The sequence below is a fragment of the Xyrauchen texanus genome, chromosome 8 (assembly GCF_025860055.1).
Source record: "Xyrauchen texanus isolate HMW12.3.18 chromosome 8, RBS_HiC_50CHRs, whole genome shotgun sequence".
In the NCBI taxonomy this organism is placed as follows: Eukaryota; Metazoa; Chordata; class Actinopteri; order Cypriniformes; family Catostomidae; genus Xyrauchen; species Xyrauchen texanus.
Window position 1 is genome coordinate 10,587,319 of NC_068283.1, and position 20,168 is coordinate 10,607,486.

The 20,168-nt window shown below is 39.2% G+C and overlaps 1 protein-coding gene across 1 annotated transcript in view; it reads right to left on the reverse strand.

Moving 5' to 3' along the window:
• Positions 1-20,168, reverse strand: part of adgrl1a (adhesion G protein-coupled receptor L1a) — a 233,484-nt gene that overhangs the window by 93,272 nt on the left and 120,044 nt on the right. The window contains exons 3-4 of the mRNA XM_052132835.1: positions 11,858-12,071; positions 9,132-9,241 (exon numbers count right to left, since the gene is read on the reverse strand). Of these exons, the coding sequence (XP_051988795.1) occupies positions 9,132-9,241; positions 11,858-12,071 (324 nt within the window). The remainder of the gene's footprint in view (positions 1-9,131; positions 9,242-11,857; positions 12,072-20,168) is intronic.

The following is a 20,168-nucleotide window of genomic DNA, read 5'->3' on the forward strand; positions in this document are numbered from 1 at the left end:
TTGAATCTGACAATTTTAAATCCGATCTGGGACACTTTCATATGTGGAAATAAATCGGAAATGCACAGGTATCTGTTTTATAGATTTAATGTAATTTATACATTTGCAAGCAATTTTTTTTCTCTATTTCTCCTCTCTCTCTCTCTCTCTCATTGTCACTCTGCCTCGCTCTATCCCTCTCCCCATTTCCCTCCCCTTGTCTCCCTCCCAGATCTCGAAAGGTGGGGAAAGCCTGCTGGCAGTCTCGACCAGAAGGGGGGGTGTAAGTCAAGCCGGGACTTCCTCTGCCTGAGGCAAAGGAGGGAGGAGTGTGACGAGGAAGAGGGCCGGGCCGTGAGTGTGCACGGCTGGCCCTCAATCAGGCCAATCAACTGAGGAGAGGGATAAAGCCGAGCCAGATGCAGCTGTTCGGGAGAGAGAGAGCCACACGCAGCTGCCATGTGTGTTTATGTCTTTTTAAGTTTTCATGAAACATTATTTTGACTGTTCAACCGGTTCCCGCCTCTTCCTTGCCCATTTTACCCCTATAAAATACCTTTTATTGCGAGTAGTGGCAACGCATCTAGTTAGGACACGGTGATACAGGGTTCATTATGTTTCAACAGTAATACAGGATCACATAAATTTTATCTGAGAATAAACCAAAGCCAGGGTATGGTTCACTTCCAGCATAACTTGTACAAAAGATTTGACTAGCCACCCACTCCATTTTTTGGCATTAACAGCATTGACATTCAAATAATTACAGTTCTGACATGACAAGTCGTCAGCAATACTCTTAAAGTACCAATGAACTGAACAACAGTTTGAATGGCACCTGTTCTCTGTGGTGTGTTGCCTTTGTCAAAGGCTGGCCTATGATATCCTGCCTTAAAACACATCTTATTACCTTTTCTCGACCTGGCTGTCAGATTATCAGGCTATCAGATAAGCTAGCACAAGTATCAAGTGTGTGGGGTCTTGTTATATAATGCAGTGACACTGGACACTGAGAAAAGATGCCAACCGACTCGTCTTAACAGTTTTCTGCCACAAGAGCAAATGAGGACATATTACAGAGGTCGTTGATGCATTAATACTGCTTGGCCAACATGGCCTGAGGTGGTATGGAGTTTGGCGAGTCTCTGCTGACTGAGTCAGCCACTGCGGTTTGTCTTTACGGTGCACTGTTTGGAGCAGAGCCGCCTGTTTGTCATTTCCTGTGAGACATTGAGCTCTGTGGATATGAGGGCCAGAAAGTTTGACTCCTGCTGGCACTCAGCAGCACCCAAATTTGACATGTTGTCTGTGCTTGTAGTTGGGTGTGAGCGGCTGTGTGAGTATGTGTGTGTGTTGGCGCACATACTGACTCTGCCCTTCTGTGTGTGAGACTGTGCTGTATAAAGTGGCTATTATTGTGGACACTGTATGCGTACAAGCCAAGCTTAGTCTTTAAATGCAGTTTCCCATATTCCGCATGATCACATTCCTTATGTTAACCCTCATGTTCTGATGGGGGTCCCAAGGCCCTTTTAATAGCTCAAAAAATATACTTAAGATTTAAGTAAAAGTTAATTTCCTTATTCAACCCAATTTGATGTATTTCTGAGTGAAACAGGATTCAATGCAAACGAATGTAGGGCAAGACATTATTTTATCCATAGGGAATTGATTGGATTGTGAAAAGTGTAAGTTACATAGCTGAATGGAGCCAAAACAATGCTAAAACACAGCCCAAACAGCTATTTGGCTATTGGTTGAAATTATCCAACAGCCCACAGAAAAGATGATCAGAAATATATGTTAACCTCCTGAGACCCCCGCGTGACCGCTGTGTGCATTTTTCATTTGTAACTAGTAGCACCTAATAAACAAGCAAGAAAAAATAAAATAAAAATCTAGAGCAAATAGTTTTCCTAAAAATTGAGGTCCATATATGTGGACAGTGGGACTACGTTGTGAAATTTTAAGTAAAACCAAGCTATAGAAAGTCATCAAATAGTTTATTAGTCCATGTTATTCATGTTTTTTTAGAAGTTACTTAGATTACAGCTAACTTTTTATAAAGCTGAATAAATAATTATTATTAAAAGTTATAGCCAGCATCATCCAATCACCGCCAACCAGGTTAAAATAAAATTTTGTATAATAAATGCCGAATCTATGTACTGATTATTATTGTCCCATGTGTGCCAAACATGTTGAGTGGTCCAAACATTATCTGCAGCCTGAAACTGAACTTTTGGTTGGATTTTAGGAGTGAATGCACTTAACAATATAGAAAGCTATAGGATGTACCCTTGCTCCCTATTTAGTGAATGACTAACATCTAGTGTGCTGTCTGTCTGCACTGGTCTCAGAACAGTTTGAAATGCACCTTATTTTTAATTTTAACTCCATATAAAGCCTCTGAAAGCAACATTTTCCAGCTTTTGCAGGAATACATTTATTCACAATGTGAAAATCAACATTGTTGTTTTGTCACGTGACACGGTGGGTGAGGAATTGAACCCTTAAATTACACTGTAGAGTCTTGTGAACTGTATTCAGTTGCTTTAATTCATTTAAATTATGCGTTGCGTATAGCGAAGCCAAAATACAACATCCACACGTGTGGACGCGGGGTCACATGAGGTTAAAAATGAAATAGGGTCAAATTGAATTTCATGCTGACTTAAAAGTATGGGGTTGATCGTGTACTGATTATAAACTACATTTTATGAATAAATGCAATAACATTTTACATGCTTAACTACTCTGACTTGTGTATATCAGTACTCTCCAGCTAGTTTATTTTTTTATTTTTCTAATTGACCCCTACAAGTAATGTTACTTGAATGGATGTTAGTCACATTTCTAAAACATGCATGTAGTTAATAATATCTGCCTACTAGGTTTTGATTAGGTCTGAGGAAAATATTCAATTAATTTAAAGAGAAAATTAGCAGTTACATTTAAAATGACTAGTTTTTATATGTACATCATTGGGGTCTCTGAGATCCTGCACATACAGAGAGTACATCTCAACAGAACACAAGGGCTAAATAAACAAACAAACAAATGGACATATGTCAGGCGTAAACACTGCAATAACGGCGCAGCACGTGTACTCAACCAGCTGTGAAAGAATGGGGCATTATCAGAGCAATTAGGCGCAGTAAATTCAATTAATCTCAACAAATCTCCACAGAGGCCCAAGCGATGCCACCATCCCCCGGTAATTATAAATGGACGAATTGTTTCGGCATTTTAGAGGCGTGGATGTCTGGATATAATTGAGCCATGTTTCTATTTATTCTGCCACGCTAGCAAACAAAACGTGGAGCCCAGAGGAGTGGAGGAGAGGAGAAGAGCTCACCCCTTCCATGCCCGCAGTCCCTTGGGGAAGACGAGACTGATGGAGGATTCCAATAATTGGCTCTTCTTTGTCACTTCAGACAGCAAGAACTTTTAATCATGGAGGAATCAGGTCCCAGTTTTCTATACCTCTCTATTGCTCAAACGCCATAAACAAAGATTTTAAAAATAGGAGATAAAATGAAAGTCAGCAGCTAGTTAATCATGCATCCTCTCACCTCTGTGCAGAGAGCTATTTCAAACCGACATCCTAGAGATGGCAACTGGGGAGAATAAATAAATAAATAAATAAAGCTTGTGACAGGCTAAATGAAGCGGAGAGTGGAGTGGTGAGGCATGCTAGCGTTTCAGCTCTGAATCACCCGCCGCTCGCCAACATATGTCATGCTAACATACCAACTTAGCAGCACACCAACTAGCCTGCCGTACACACAATACTCCATTACAAAAAGAAAATACCTGCTTGAGAGCATTTAACCTACCAATGTATATTGTTAATAGTGAAAAGGAGAAACGTGAGAGAACGTTTTCATAGAGCTTTACACTGTCAATTCAATGGTGTTTTTTGTCATTTGTATTCTACATGGAAGAGAATAATGGACAAATGAAGACAAACTAATGAAATACTGTCAAAATACTGACAAATCGAAATAATGAAGATGAAAAAAACATACTGTCATAATAACATAGTAACACAATAACAAGGGCAAATACTGTGTCAAAATAATGAATTAACGAAATGACAGAGAAACTAGCAAAACAGTGCTGAAAAATAAAGAAAATAATGAAATCAAACGAAGTTAAAGCACATGAGAAAAGAGAAAAAAAAGAAATATTGTCAAAATAAGAAGAAATACAATTTCTAAGGTAAAATACTGTTTAATTAATAATACATTCAATTTAAATTGTAATAAAGAGTTTCTCTCAAAATATTAAAGAAACAAAGAAAGACAAACACTGTTAATAAAATCATGAAAAAACATAAACTATTAATAATGATACAAAATTATGTGAAAAAAGCGAAACAGCTGAAATAATGAAAAACATAAAGATGCAAATATTCAGTTTTGTTGAAACAATGAAGATGAAATATTGAAATAAACTAAAAACAATAATACAAATACTGTCCAAATAATGAAGAAATTAAAGAATAAAGATGACATACTGTCAAAATAACAATAAAATCATGAACTTTAATAATGAAGGAACAAAATAACAGACGGAATAATTAAATTCTGTGGAAATAATAAAATAAATACTTTAAGGCAACTAATATATATATATATATATATATATATATATATATATATATATATATATATATATATATATATATATATAAAAGAAATGAAAGAACAAAGAAAGAATTACCCTCAAAATAATGATGAAACTTATTATTTGTATAGCACTTTTCACAATACACATTGTTTCAAAGCAGCAGTGTGTTTTGTGAATAAATATCGTATTGTGTATTGTAATGAGGATCAAAGCAGAATTATGGTAATGAAATCCTGTCTAAATAATGAAGAAATGAAATAACAAAGGCAGAAATATGAAATTCTGTCAAAACAAAAAAGCAACTGGCAACACTTTACAATGGCGTTAGATTCATTAACATTAATGCATTAAATGCCATTCATTAGTAATGAACAATATGTTTTGTACAGCATTTATTTAAGCTATCTTTGTTAATGTTAATATACAAAAACACAATTGTTCATTGTTAGTTTATGCTCATTCATAGTCCATTAACTAAGAGTAACGTATACAAATTTTGATTTTAATTTTATTTTAGTGTATGTTAAAATGAACATGAACTAAGATTAATAAATGCTGTAAGAGTTCATTGTCACCCTCATGCCATCCCAGATGAGAATTACTTTCTTTCTTCTGCTGAACACAAATGCAGAGTTTTAGAAGAGTATTTTTAGCTTTTTTGGTCCATACAATGAAAGTGAATGGGTGCCAAATTTGGAAGCTTCAAAAAGCAAATAAAGGCAGCATAAAAGTAATCCATACAACTCCAGTGGTTTAATCCATGTCTCCAGAAGACATATGATAGGTGTGGGTGAGAAACAGATCAATATTCAAGACTTTTTTACTATAAATGATTCTCCCTTCTCAGTCAATCTCCACTTTAACTTTCTCATTCTTCATCTAGTATTTTTGGTGATTCACATTATTCATGCATATCACCCCCTACAGTGCAGGGAAAATAATTTCTCACCCACACATACCATATCACTTCAGAAGATATGGATTAAACCACTAGAGTCGTATGGATTACTTTTATGCAGTCTTTATGTGCTTTTTTGGGCATAACAATTTTGGCACCCATTAACTTGCATTGTATGGACCAACAGAACTGAATTATTCCTCTAAAAATCTTAATTTGTGTTCAACAGAAGAAAGAAAATCACACATCTGGGATGGCATGAGGGTGAGTAAATGATGAGAGAATTTTCATTTCGGGGTGAACTATCCCTTTAACTAATGCTTACAAATGCAACCTTATTGTGAAGTGTTACAAAAAAAAGATGAAATAACAAAATACTTTTAAAATCCCAAAGAAGATAATGGAGTTTTTGGGAGAGAGGGAGAGTCCAGCCGCTAACCGTTCCTCTGAAGTAAATCTGAGTCTCGCTAAGCACCCGGAGGAGTTCAGCAAGGAAGAGTCGTTCCACTCTGTGTTTTGATATGTTTGAGCAGAAGTGGATTGAGGATTAAGGCCGCTGAGCAAAGGTGATCAAAGAGTGTGTGGTGAAGAGTCCCATTCTTTTGCTCCAGAGAGCGTGAGTGTGCGAGAGAGAGAAAGAGAGCTTGAGAGCTTTAAAGATAAACGCTTTTCTGGACATCTCAAAAAACCTGCAAAAGAAACAGAAAGAGACAGACAGAAGAGAAGACGGAGTGATGGTGGAGATTGAATAAAGGTATGTCAAAAAAAGGACTAGAGAGGAAGGCAAGAGAGAGAGCGTGCATTTGTGACACAAAGAGAGACTGAAGAAAAGAGAATATAGGTGTATAAAAAGAGAAACCAAGACAAAATGGAAATATAGAACTGACTGAAACAAAAGACTGGCTGAGAAAATGAAAATGTCAGATAAGTGATTGTGAATCCCCGAAGAGAGCATAGCTACAGATAAGGGCTGCAAGAGAAATAAAAGAGAATGGAAGGATTAGCCAGTGTGAGTAGACTCGTGGGTTTCGGCCTGTCCTCTTGATTTCCTGTGGGAAGAGAAGAGAAACTGACCCCAGGATTATAGATTAGAGTTAATACCCCTTCCTGCTCACAGTAAAACCCATTAACTTCCCCCCAAATGCCACACTACCCACCTAGTGCCCCACCCAGACCCAACATCCGCTGAGTCACAGCCCCGTCTGGACCACCTGCACACGTAAAGTCAGCGCTCATGAGGGGGGAGGAGGAGGGGGTACCGTCTGACAGGAGATTTTCACATGAGCCAAGCTCCCAAACACGTACGCCAGTGCGAGCGAGTCAGTGTTTGTGTGCGCGAAAATCACACCTGCTTCTCATTCACTGGGCGGTGCAGTGCGGCGGAGAGCCGAGCGTTGCCATGGGAATATTAGCATGCGTGCGACTTCAGGTGGTGCGGTCTGAAATAAATTTGAGGTTTGTGTTAACATTCCCATTGTGAGACGTGTGCACACACAACACTGCCTCTCTTGCGGCCTCACTGCAGCCCAATTTTCATTTTGATTGTGTGTCAGAGGGGTGGTAAAGGTGTTTAATGCCAGATAAAGCACTCTCAGGGTCATTTTGCTACTCTGTGAGGCTGTACGTGAGTGTGTTTGTGTGGCTATGATTGACAATAAAGGCTGACTCCGCACAGTGGTGGGGATATTGAATGCTTATCAGTGCTATGTGTGTGTGTGTGTTTGTGTATGCAGGATCCAAATGTATCTTTTTACCACACCTGCCAATGGTGAGTGAATTGAGAAAATTTAACAGCCAGGAATTTTGTTATTATTTGTATTATATATACAGTATATATACTATGAATATATTTATATATATATTATATATATATATATATATATATATATATATATATACTGTATAAGTATATATTGTATATGTGTGTATACAAGTAGGGTGTAGGGTGACCACCTGGTTATTGCTCTGATGCAGTACAGATGACATGATTTTGCGGGACAATGCGGGACACGTAGGAGGGAAAGAGCTCACTATTATGAGACTATTTAAATATTGATTTTCTATTAGACGGAACGCCTTTTTGCAGTGATGTTGGATGATAGCGTGCTTTAAATCGCCGACAGTCTTCATGAACTGCTAATTTTAAGGCAGTGCTCTGACCAGCACTCAATTTGTCCAGTCTCTAGTGATATAATCTCATTTTAACAGCATGGGACCTATTCAATTTATAATGAATATAACCGACATAAAAAAGTATCACATTTTATGCAAAAAATATTTTCCTTAGTAGCGACTAGGTTATGCTCCTTTATTAGACAATACAACGATTGAATGCATGCTTACAGGATTCAAAGCATCTTAAACTTGAATTTTTTTTTTTCTAACTTGAGCTTTGTTCAGGGAACTCCGGGCAAGTGCAGCTGTAATTAACCTTCACCAGGAGTTCATTTTTTGATGAGGTCCACACTGGCTCGTATTCTTTGCTCCACCCATGCAACCATCATCAGCAAAAACACCCTGATACTGGTAATTTCGTTTAAAATTAATCTAGGCAAATAATTGAAATGCGGGACACTGCTCGTGACTTGCGGGACGTGGGACAAAGCTTCCAATTTCTGAACTGAGTGACAAGCAGCACAAGCTATAATGACATATGAGATGAGCCAGTCTCCATATCTTGTTGAAACAGTTTTTTACAAAAAAACGTGAAATTGTGATTTTGTTCCTCTTGTTTTCATTTTGGTGGCTTAGCGAAAGGAATATTTGAATATTCCATGTATCAAAACATGAAGCTGGTTTAAAAAAAGGCAAACAATAGAGTTGTGCCTCCTTAATAAACATTTAATAGTAAATTATCCATTGAGGTAAAAGTTGTTACCCTGTTTTCTAAACAGCCAGGATGCAATAAAAGGTATCTCTCTACCATGTTAATCTGACTTTATGTCCCAGCCAGCTGCGTCACTGACATTTTGTTGAGCATTTCTTTGTTGCACCAGGTAGTCCTGCCTACAGCGAAATCTCATTAGTCTAAAATCTCACTTCTCATAAATGTATATTAAATAGTTCTGATTGGTTGTGATTGTGTCGCATCGCACAGCATTATCACATATAAGCAAGGTTCATAGTATCATTGTTACAATTTGAAAAGTTACTGGCCAACTGGTAACAAAATCCCATTTTTACTTGCATTTGGCGCTTGGTGAGTGTTAATGTTGGACCATGTCTGTGTATATAAGTGTTTGATTATGCAGAGCACCTCCCCAATGTGAAAATCTCCCTCAGCCTTCTGGAACATTGCACTGTCGATGGAGTGTGTGATTTTTTTTTTAAGTGTGAGTATGTGTGTGAGTGTTAGAGAGAAAGAGAGAGTGGAGATGATGTTTGTTTGAGTGTGTGTGTGTGTGTGTATGAAAGGGAGAGCATACTCATAAGTGTATGTGTGTGTGTGTGTGTGCATGAATGTGTGTGTGTGTGCATGAATGAGTGGCAGTGTGTAGTAGCTGGTTGAGGGGATGGGGTTAGGTGGGAAAGGGGTGGGGCTATGGGGTTGGTGAAAGGATGGGAGTGGAGAGGCGAGGGGGTGGGGCTGTTGGTATGAAGTGTTTGCGTCATTACTCACTGTATGGCACACATTCATACTGGATTTCCAGGTACTTGTAGGTCCCAGGACAGGGGTCAGGAAAAACATCAGACCCAGCCACTACCACACACTGAGTCCGATTATTACACCTGAGAGAACAGAGAGAGAGAGAGAGAGAGAGAGAGAGAGGTGTTTAATAAAACAATACAACTAAAGATCATTCCTTCAGGCAACAGAAGGAACTAGATTGTGAAACCTGCCCATGCAAAAATCAGTGCCACAATGCTAAGGTGTTGTGGGTGGTTGCCAGGGTGTTGCTAAGCTGTAGCAAACATGTTCGGTTATTAGCATGTAGCTATGTGTATGCTTTTCTGAGTGGTTGCCACGGCATTGCAATGTGGTTGCTTAGGTGTTCTGAGTCTTTTTTGGTATGAACTTATGTGGTTTCTAGGGTATTCTGGGAGTTGCTAGGGGGTTGCTAGGCCATTTCTATGCGGTTCCTAAGGTGTTCTGGGTGGTGGGCATTTGCTAAAGTGCTCTGAGGTGTTTTTAGCACATTGCAATGCAGTTGTTAGGGTGTTACACTCAGCTGGGAGGTTGCTAGAATATTGCAAGGTGGTTGCTAAGCAACCTAGGGTGTTCTGGGTGGTTAACAGGGCACTGATAGTTGATTGCTAAGGTGTTCTGAGTGTTTTTTTTTTTTTTTTGCATGAAGCTATGTGGTTTCTGGGGTATTCTTTAAAGTTGCTAGGGCATTGCTTGGTGGTTGCTAGGGCGTTCTGGGTAGTTTCTAGGACATTGAAATGCGGTTGCTAAGGTGTTGTGGGTAGTTTCCAGGGTGTTGTTATATGGTTGCTAAGGGGTTCTCAGTTCATTTTATTGGTTTCTTGCTATTCAGTTGTTAGGGTATTCTGGGAAGTTGCTACGGCATTGCTAGGTGGTGGATTAGCAACCTAGGGCATTCTGGGTGGTTGCCAGTGCATTGCTATGCCTTTGCTTTGATGTTCTGAGCAGTTTTTAGCATTTTAGAGTGTGGTTAACAGGGTGTTCTTTGTGGTTGCCAGAGTGTTGGTATATGGTTGCTAAGGTATTCTGAGTGGTTTTTAGCATTTTGCTTTGTAGTCGATAAGCCCCGTTGACACTGTAGGCGACGTGCCGCAAGACTTTGCGATCTGTGTCGCTGGTGAGCATTCCTACTGCTGTCCTCTAATATTATTGGTGGACTGCATTCCTCTAATATTATTGGTGGACTGCACAACTGGCCATAGTAGTGTTTGAAATGCTGTTTACAGATGATACTGCTGAAAAAATTAAGATATCATACTAATTTAACAAGGAACGTGATGCTCACACACACATAAAGACTCAACGTGATGCTCACATCCAGTGTAGAACCCCAAACCCCTAACCCGCCAGGCTCATGTCCCTCCTTGTAAGCCTATGGGATATATTTGCCTGTGGTCCATCAGCCGGAAATCATTTGAAAAGTAATAGCACACTTCTGCTCAATAATCTGCATGATTTGATGTATAACTTTTGACAATAGCACAAATGGTGTGGCCTGAGTTACATTTAGGGGTTATTTGTTTTTATATATATATTTAACGGCAAGTATGAGCAATAGTGATGCTCGGCTTATCAAACACCACAAATCATTCCTCACTAGGCATGATCATGAGACAAATTGTGTCAGTCAGAAAGGTGTGGAGACAGTAGACTAATCCTGTCTCAACTCCGGCTCGAACCTATTTAGAGCTATTGTCTCTGACTAAAGCAGATGAATGTATACATGCAGGACTGTTATCAGTATAAAATGCACACGTGGATCAAGCAAAATAAAGATGTATTCTTCCTCAAATATATGCAGAAATGCTTCTCTTTTCAAATCCCCCTTCTCTCTCTCTCTCTCCCCCATCATATCTAGACTAGTGTTCTGTCATTCCCAGCCCAATCTCTCTCTCATCTACTCATCCCTCCCACATACCCCCCTCTCTCTCTCTCTCTCTCTCTCTCTCTCTCTCTCTCTCTCCATTACAAGGCTGATGGATAGCTAGAAGATGGATTCATTGATCTCGTCTCTGAGGAAGCAAATGCTGAGCAAAGACACGGACTGCAAGTGGAAGTGGGACACAAACACATATACACACAACGGTTATGCAGACACTCTAAACAGTCACTTATCCACTCAACCATATCAATACACTCTGGAATACACAGTGCATGTGAAATAAACACTGACACGAACACTCAAGGGGGAAAATTTACTACAGAGTTGCGGCAATTTTGACCGTGGTATTTCAGCTAAAAAAATCTGTGACTTGTTCACTAACCACCCGCAATGCATTTTAAACACACGCTAAATATGTCATTCAAAAAATAGCACTGCACTGTGAGTATTTATATTAAGTCTTTGTCATTCTGTTTACTGCAAACACTGACCCTTCCTATATAATATAGATTTTTTTTTACTGTACTGGTGGTACATTCTATTTGATAAAAAATTGATATTTGTGTATATTTTCTTTTGATCATGGCAGAAAGAATTAATTGAAATATGGAGAAGAGGATCGCAGTGGTGGTGCTGGATAATCCTCCACTAGTAAGCACTCAAAAGCAACCTGCAAGACTGGACAATGCCTTAGTGAACCAGGCACTAAAACAATGCAAATAGCATGTAGAAATAAATGACACTGTCAGTGGACATATTTCAGTAATGAATTCCCCCATCTACATCACTTTATAACATTCATTCTACCTATACGCACCTCAGTGACATGATCTTGAAGGCATCTGGCAGGTAGCACTGTACATTCTCCATCTGAATGGGATCAGCGTCACAAATCTTGTCATCGGTGCGACCATAGTTGGCTGTCTCAATCATGATGACATCACTGCCAGGGCAGCGAAGCTCTATGGGGTAACCCTCGCACGCTAGCTCCCTCCTCATCAGACCAAATGGCATTGCGGAGCGACTTAACGCTACATGGAGAGAAAGAGAAACATGCATTCAGTATCATAAAACAGAATTTCCATCCATTTACTGACGTATACAGGGGTGAAACAGTGTAATCAGAGAGAGAAAGAAAATAGGGAGGGTATAGATTTTATCTATCATGAATATATTGTATCGTGAAAAGTGAGATTCGTGACATCAAAAAGGAAATTTATTGATTTAATAATATAATGATTTGTGCTAAACTTATACAGAACTGGTAAACCATTGCATTAGCAACACCAAGGCCATGTGTTTGATTTCCAAGAAATGGAAGTACTGGCAAAATGAGTTGCTTTTTATAAAAGTGCCTGCCAAATGTATTAAATGTAAATTTTTTCAATTAACGTGTACAATAAGATCCGAACATGCATTAAGAAGGTAAATAGGGTACATTTTGATTTCAAGTTATCTCGAATCGGGCCAAACACTTAATGTGTGGCTTATCGGTGTAGTTAGCAGGTCATGATGTAACCTATTAATTAAGAATAACTAGAAAACTTTCATGAGCCACAAAAGCCCAAACACACTAATAGAAAATAAGAAAGGATTAGATAGCCAGATTTCAAAGGCAATGATTACATTTCCAGACTTTCCAGTCCTGAGGAGCAAACTATTTATCCTCTCACTCCAGCAAACTGTGAGAGTTTACACACTGTTAACGTCCACCCACTCCTTCACACAGCTCTGCACCAGGCTTGAGAATAGAAAAGCAGCTCCACCATTCCTTATCTTATCCAGGAGCCAATCACCAAACACCTGAGCAAATCCAGCACCAAGAGATAGAACCAACCCCGGACTATCCCACCACTGGCCCTTTCTGCCTACACATGTGGCGTCTGCCATTTACACTCAATTTAAGTGAGGGAGAGAGAGATAGCGAGAAAGAGAAGCATTAAGAGGGCTGCAGGTGCCGTAGGGTTAATCATTGTGCCAAGCTGAGAGGGCCAAAGAGTGGCACAGAGTGGCATACTTTATCTGAACAAGAGCTTTTTCACATCCAGCCATGTAAAATGGCCGGCAGCCGCCTCCACTGACCGAAGGACAAAAACCAGGCAACTGAGCTCTCCATGGACCTGATAAATAGAGAGGGGGGAACTTGTGGAGCTGTCCATTGTGCTGAAAGATGAGGGGGTGGATCTGACCCATGGAGCTCTGTGCATAACGAAAAACTGATCAATGAAGCACTCAGTAGCACTGAAATGCATTCCCTCAGCTCTTGCAGCTTCAAAGACTTTTGCAATCAAGTACAAGAAGGGAGGGAAGTTTTTTCACAAAAAAAAAAACTTGTAAACCTGTTTACTCAATGCATGTTTCTGTAAGCAACAGTATGCAGCAGACTCTCTATCGTACAAAGCAATGGAACAAGTACCCCTGCAGAAACAAAAAACACCTTAAACTAGCCTAACTGGTTTTCAAGCCTGGTCAGACTAGTCGGTTGACTGGCTTTAGAGGGATTTTTTGGCACTTTTCATTGATTACCTTGGGTAATTTCCCAATACCCCCTCTACCATCACTATTGCTTCAAACATGCTATCCATTCAGACTGATCGCACCATGAATTTGGTAGCAGTACGTCAAAAATCTTTCAACTGAACTTGGTCTGCGCTTACCTAAATTCTAAGCACGAAACAGGAAGTGCTTTTGAACAGATGGGCACATGTGAGCGGCAATTTCTGGGAAAATGACCACAGCGGAGGTGGCAAAGTGTTGTTTTAAGTTTAAAGAGGAATGCATATTTTATTAACTCTAACCCCTAACCTTAACAGGGCTCGACAAAAAGGACTGCCCGATGGCCCGGGGCCAGTGCGAGAAAGATTTGGGCCAGTTGCTAGAACTGACACTTTCCCGATCGGACCAGTGCTGCATTTATAACATTAGTGCAATCAAACAACAAGCGAGACAGCACATAAATTACATGAAGTGAATGAAGTCTTCAAACCGAGGAGCGAGCATAAGTATATTTATCTCGCAAAGATGCACAAATGCATTATATATTGGATGCGCCAAGGCACCGTAGTGTGCATGCAGAGGATTGTGCAGACACCGAGTGCACTCTCCTAGCACTGTCCTCACTCTTTTTCAAGTGTCTTAGCAGCAGCTATTACCAATGTGTAGAAACCCACTTAATGAATTTCGTAGTGGGATTTAACATCTTTTGCAACATTTTAAGTATCCCCGCACATTCTGTGTACACTGTGCAAAAAATCACCACATTTTTCCTTTATACATGTTGGTGAATATTAGTAATCCACACATTGGAACACAAGAAATCAACAGTTTCTTTCTATAGGACTGAAAATCCATGTCTCTCCATGCATGTCTCATCATCATCTCTCTCTGTGCAGAGTAGACTGTTTAACATGCATGTGCTCTAGTAAAGGGACAGAGCGCTAGTTTTGTTCCCACTGTAAAAAAACAAACACATTTTCTCTCATTAATTCGCCTTTAGAGATTAAGCGCCGAATGAGACATAATAAACTTTGTTAAACCCCAGTTATACACGTGTCTGGAAATCACGATCTGCTCAATACCCCAAATGTAAGTCTATATTTACTTAGGTAGTTTCAAAACGTAAACATTAATTCGATATGATAATGGCGTTTGATATGAAAAGAAGCATGATCACTATGGCTATTAGGCTATTATTATCAGAGCTGTTCAGCTGCAGGGTGAAGATGAATATTTGAAATAGTCTACTTCATTTCATCCTCATAAAACACCTGTTTCATGTCTCATTTCTGGACAGTACAGGTATTTTTGTTGTTGTTGTTCTTTGTTTATTAGTCAGTGTTGGTTTTGTTTGGGTTGTCTGATTTCATGTTATACACACATTGTTAATTCACAGATTAGGCCTAATATCTACCTACTGTCTATAACACATCACAACCGATTTAGTAGCAAGTCTGTTTTCTCAGCCAATAATCACATCTTTAACTCAGTGATTAAATCTTTGATCCTTCTTGTGAAAACACTACACATGTGGAAAAGTTGCATGACAGCATGACTAAACGGATGACCGAAAACCCATCATCTCCTCCACAGAACTCTTGGCTTAAAAGCACATGTGTAAATGGCAGGACGGCTGAGGTTAATATGATGTATTTATGAATTTATATCTGTAAAGCACATATATGGGATTACATAAGTCAAAAATCATATCTTGCAAATTATAAATGTGATTCAGTTTTGGGGACATACAGTCAGGTCCATAAATATTGGGACATCGACACAATTCTAATCTTTTTGGCTCTATACACCACCACAATGGATTTGAAATGAAACAAACAATATGTGCTTTAACTGCAGACTTTCAGCTTTAATTTGAGGGTATTTACATCCAAATCAGGTGAACGGTGTAGGAATTACAACAGTTTGTATATGTGCCTCCCACTTTTTAAGGGACCAAATGTATTGAAAAAAAATTTTCTCCCCTTTTTCTCCCCAATTTGGAATGCCCGATTCCCAATGCGCTCTAAGTCCTCGTGGTGGCGTAGTGACTCACTCAATCTGGGTGGCGGAGGATGAATCTCAGTTGACTCCGCATCTGAGACAGTCAATCCGCACATTTTATCACCTGACTTGTTGAGCGTGTTACTGCGGAGACATAGCGTGTGTGGAGGCTTCATGCTATTCTCCGCGGCATCCACGCACAACTCGCCACACGCCCCACCGAGAGCAAACCACATTATAGTTACCACAAGAAGGTTACCCCATGTGACACTCCCCTCCCTAGCAACTGGACCAATTTGGTTGCTTAGGAGACCTGGCTGGATTCACTAAGCATACCCTGGATTCGAACTTGCAACACCAGGGGTGGTAGTCAGTTGCTTTACTCGCTGAGCTTCCCAGGCCCCTGGGGGACATTGTATTAAAAACATAAGATATGTAAAATATTTATCTTTGGATAAAAAAAGCCATTAAACAGATAAAAACAGCTATTTGTCATTTTTTGGTTGGGGCCAGAGAAAATTTTGCCAGGGACAGTAAAAATCTGAAGCACTGACCCAAAAAGTGTCAGCAGGAAAAATCCTTAGCATTGAGCCCTGCTCAACCCCAACCATAAGCATAACTGCCATTGGAGTAAAAACGCAATCTTAACTGGAATATGGAACCTCCGAAACACGCTCATCACTGAATATGTAATGTGATTACTTCCTAATTTCAATGATGGATGAGAAGCCATGTCCTTGAGGCACACCGCGGGAAAAGACAAACACATTTGAACTACTACAGAAATGTCAGATGGAGATGTTGTTTGTAAGTAACTCCACAAAATCAGGTTGACGTCTGTACTAGGGATGAAACGGTTACCTGTTTCATGGTAAACTACTATAAAATTCCCAGACGGTTAGTATTACTGTGTCCCATTTACTTATCATTAAGATTTGTTAAACTCAGGGTAAATGCTGTCCACACATACCCAGCATGAGTCTGACGCATGGGTGCAGCATGCAGCATTGTTATTGTTGTTTTTTTAGCGTGAAAACCTGGCGGAGGGCAATGACAGCGCTCGAGAGAATTTCCAACCATCCAAGAACACCAAATCAGAAGTGTGGTCATATTTTGGATTTTATAAGAATGCTGAGGGAAAATTAGTAGAAGATGGTAACTCTGTATGCAGAGCTTACCAGAGGAAAGTCGCTGCGAAATGGGGCAACGTGTCCAATCTGGCGAGTCATCTTTGTGACGACCATCCATCAGTTTATAGTGCATGCAAGTAAGTTAACTTTTAGCTCTGTGCATGAGTTGGGGAAAGTATGAGGAAAAGTAAATAGTCAGACACAATATTTAATTGGGTTGAAATAATTTCTTATCTCACTTGTTAAAAAAAACGCACGCCTCCGCAAAGAAAAAGTTCCTAGCAAGTGCATCGCTTTGAGCCAAGACAAACGAAAAGAAAACAAGACAGTAACAAATAACAAATACGTGCAACATTTAAGTGATGTACATTCATACCACTAATACACAGCTTTTCAAATAATTATGGGGACATGAAATAGTGATTTGAGATTAATGTTTTAAAACGATACCTGTTCTTTAATTATTTTATAATCCATTGTAATCTACAAAACAATCGTCCAATACAAATACTGAAGTCCTCCGATTTCATTTTCGATACAATCGATACCTATAACAGAGACACATGATGGCACCAGTTGTGTTTGTAAGAACGAAGAGAGCATGAGACATGAAATAAGCTGGAATTTCAGGATGAGCAACCACAATCAAGAATTTCAGAGAGCTATGTAATATCATGTTGTGTAGTTTAGTCAATTTAATAATAAGAAGAATAATGTAAGCATTATTCAATTAATTATTATTACTATTCTGCATTTGCTGTGCCCTTGTTTACTAATTTTATTTGTTGTTTGTTGGTTTTCAAATATAAAACCTTTTTAAATGATTTCAGTGTGTTCAGTTACTTTTTGTACATTTTCAGCACATTTTAACAATACCATGATAATATTGATAACCGTGATCATTTTCATACCGTTACATCTCTAGTCTGTACTGATGGGTACTGGAACTATCTGTTGCAACTAGGGATGTGCACAGATAGTTGACATTTGGTTAACCATTCGAATACCAACATCACTATTCGGTTATTCTACACGTGCAATAGAGGTCTTCAACCCGACCCAAACTTGACAAGTTCTAACAAACCGTTGAGTTTTGGGTCAGCTTTGAATTATAAGGACAGTTATGGGCTGTTCAAATATGCTTTTCTGTGCATCTGCAATGTTTTTCAGTGATTCTCTGTTATCACATGCTGAACGGGTGTCATCTCGCGCAAGATTGCCATATTTTTAGATACCAAATGAAGTTAAAAATACCTTTCATTTTTATAAATGTATCACCTACATTGTTTCATTCAATGCACTGCGTTCTGCTGTGTTCTGTAGTTGCAAAGAAGACTTCATGTGACTGTTACACCATTAAACAAACCATGATTCCGGGTTGTTTTTCACCAAGCAAAGTTTTAGCACTTAATAAATGGTAAGAAAGTGTGGTTTCCCTTTTGCTCTGGTGTGCATATTTACATCCAATAATTAGACAAGTTCAATGCCATTTGATTTGAAACCATTTAAAAATCAAAGCACCCCAAATAGGCTATTTAACTGCAGCATTGTAACTTCAAGTTCATGACAATACTTGAGTTTGCTGCCTCAAGGAAAAGTGAAGCTCCCCGGAGAGCGCATATACTGGCAGCAACTTTATTTGCTGCTATTTTAAGTAGTGTTTGAGCAAATTCCATTGCAATTAACATTCATGCATCTCAACAAAAAACAATTAACCGTTCGTAAAAACCTCGCTGTTAAAAACTGTAACTGTGCAGATACCTTGTAGCAACATGTCGACTTCTCATGTGATCGAGTTGATTCATTTAAGACAAAAAAGTTGGCACATCAACGCAACGTTTTTATTGGGATCCGGAAACTGCAGCAGTTATGAATTTAATTTCTTCAGGAGAAAGAACCAGACAGACATTCATGCGGTCCTTTTTTTTTTTAAATATCATGAATATATCGCCCAGCCCTACTGTGCACTTGTACCCTGACTGCCATTATGAAGCATGCAATTTGTGACAGCCATGTAAACAGACCATGCCTATTTAAATCATCCATTGGAGGGAGGAAGTAGAGGAGGAGGAAGAGGGAGTATGAATCACACATTGCACACTCTCACCCTCCATTGTTAACCATATTTTAATTATTTATTTTGGCCTATTTAAGTTTTAAACTTTTAATATATCATTTATAAAATGTCCCTTTGTGTCTGATAAACTGCGAGAACAATACCTGTAGTAATTTAGGACCTAAGAGCAGTTCATGTCTCTAGTTAATTAATGAGCGTTTTTACATGCTACTTAGATAACGCTACTTTTAGGAAACGTGATGTAGCAAGTACAATTTAAGTGCTACTAATGTTCAACTTAGAGCTTCGGGAAACCCAGCCCAAGCGTCATCCATGCCGAGTGGGACCATGCAGATGTTAGCATGGGATGGAAGGAGAAATCTTGGCTTAAATGTATAGATTTGAAATTGCAGTTGATTGCATTAAATGGAGATCCACTACATGGCCAAAAGTACGGGCCTTAGTTACATTTCACAGGCAGTAAAGAAGATAAATTCAGATGGCCTTCCAAGGCACCATAATATCAAGTCGAAATAGTTGAAAGTAGAAAAAAAAAGGTTTCAGCCAGGGATGTAGAACCGATTAACCGGCTTTAACAATTTGTTTGACAAATAATATCTGTTAAATATTATTTGAGAGCTTAATTGAAGAAATTACAGGGATGCGCTTTGATGGGTTTTACATGTAGGTCATGTTATGTACATAGTAGGGCGCTGTTAACACACAAACCACTAGCTTCCTCAGTCTGAGTATAAATATAAAACATGCGCTATGTGGGACCGTTTTGTCCGTGTAGACATATTCCAGTGAAAATTGTAAAATAGGACTTTAATGTTTAGTAGTATGTGGTACCATATAAAAACAAACAACTTTGTCGCTGTCCATTTCTGCATATCGTGGCCCACTTAGGCATATCGTGGTGCCGTTTTGCGGTCCTCTTTAGCCAGCATTTGTGCCACTCTTTAGCCAGTCGTGGCCCGTTCGGCATAACGTGGCGGTCCGTTTCAGCTTATCGATGCCCCTTCGGCCCCGTTTGGTGGCCGGCCCACAGGGAAAAGTACCAGTTCTTCCTATGGCCAGTCCGCCCCTGGTTGGGAGTTCAGAGTCTTCAGAGCAGGTTTCTGTCTCCAGGCTTACCGTCAACCGTCTGTGCACAATATTGACTCATATTGCTCATGTATATATACTATATGCTGATTTTTCTAAACAAAAATTATTAGGGTTGACCAGCAACACAAATTGTATTTGGCTGATTTTTATTCTTCCATTGTTAAACTGCCAAAAGTTATGCATCATTGGTTAATAGGGCGTGCAAGCGATCCATTCAATATAATTGTTTGTAACGAAATATAAGAAGGAAATATACAGTTGTTCATGCAAATGTTGTTATAATACTGATTTCTAATTATGCAAAATATCTGTCATGTGAGCCTGTTTTGTTTTAG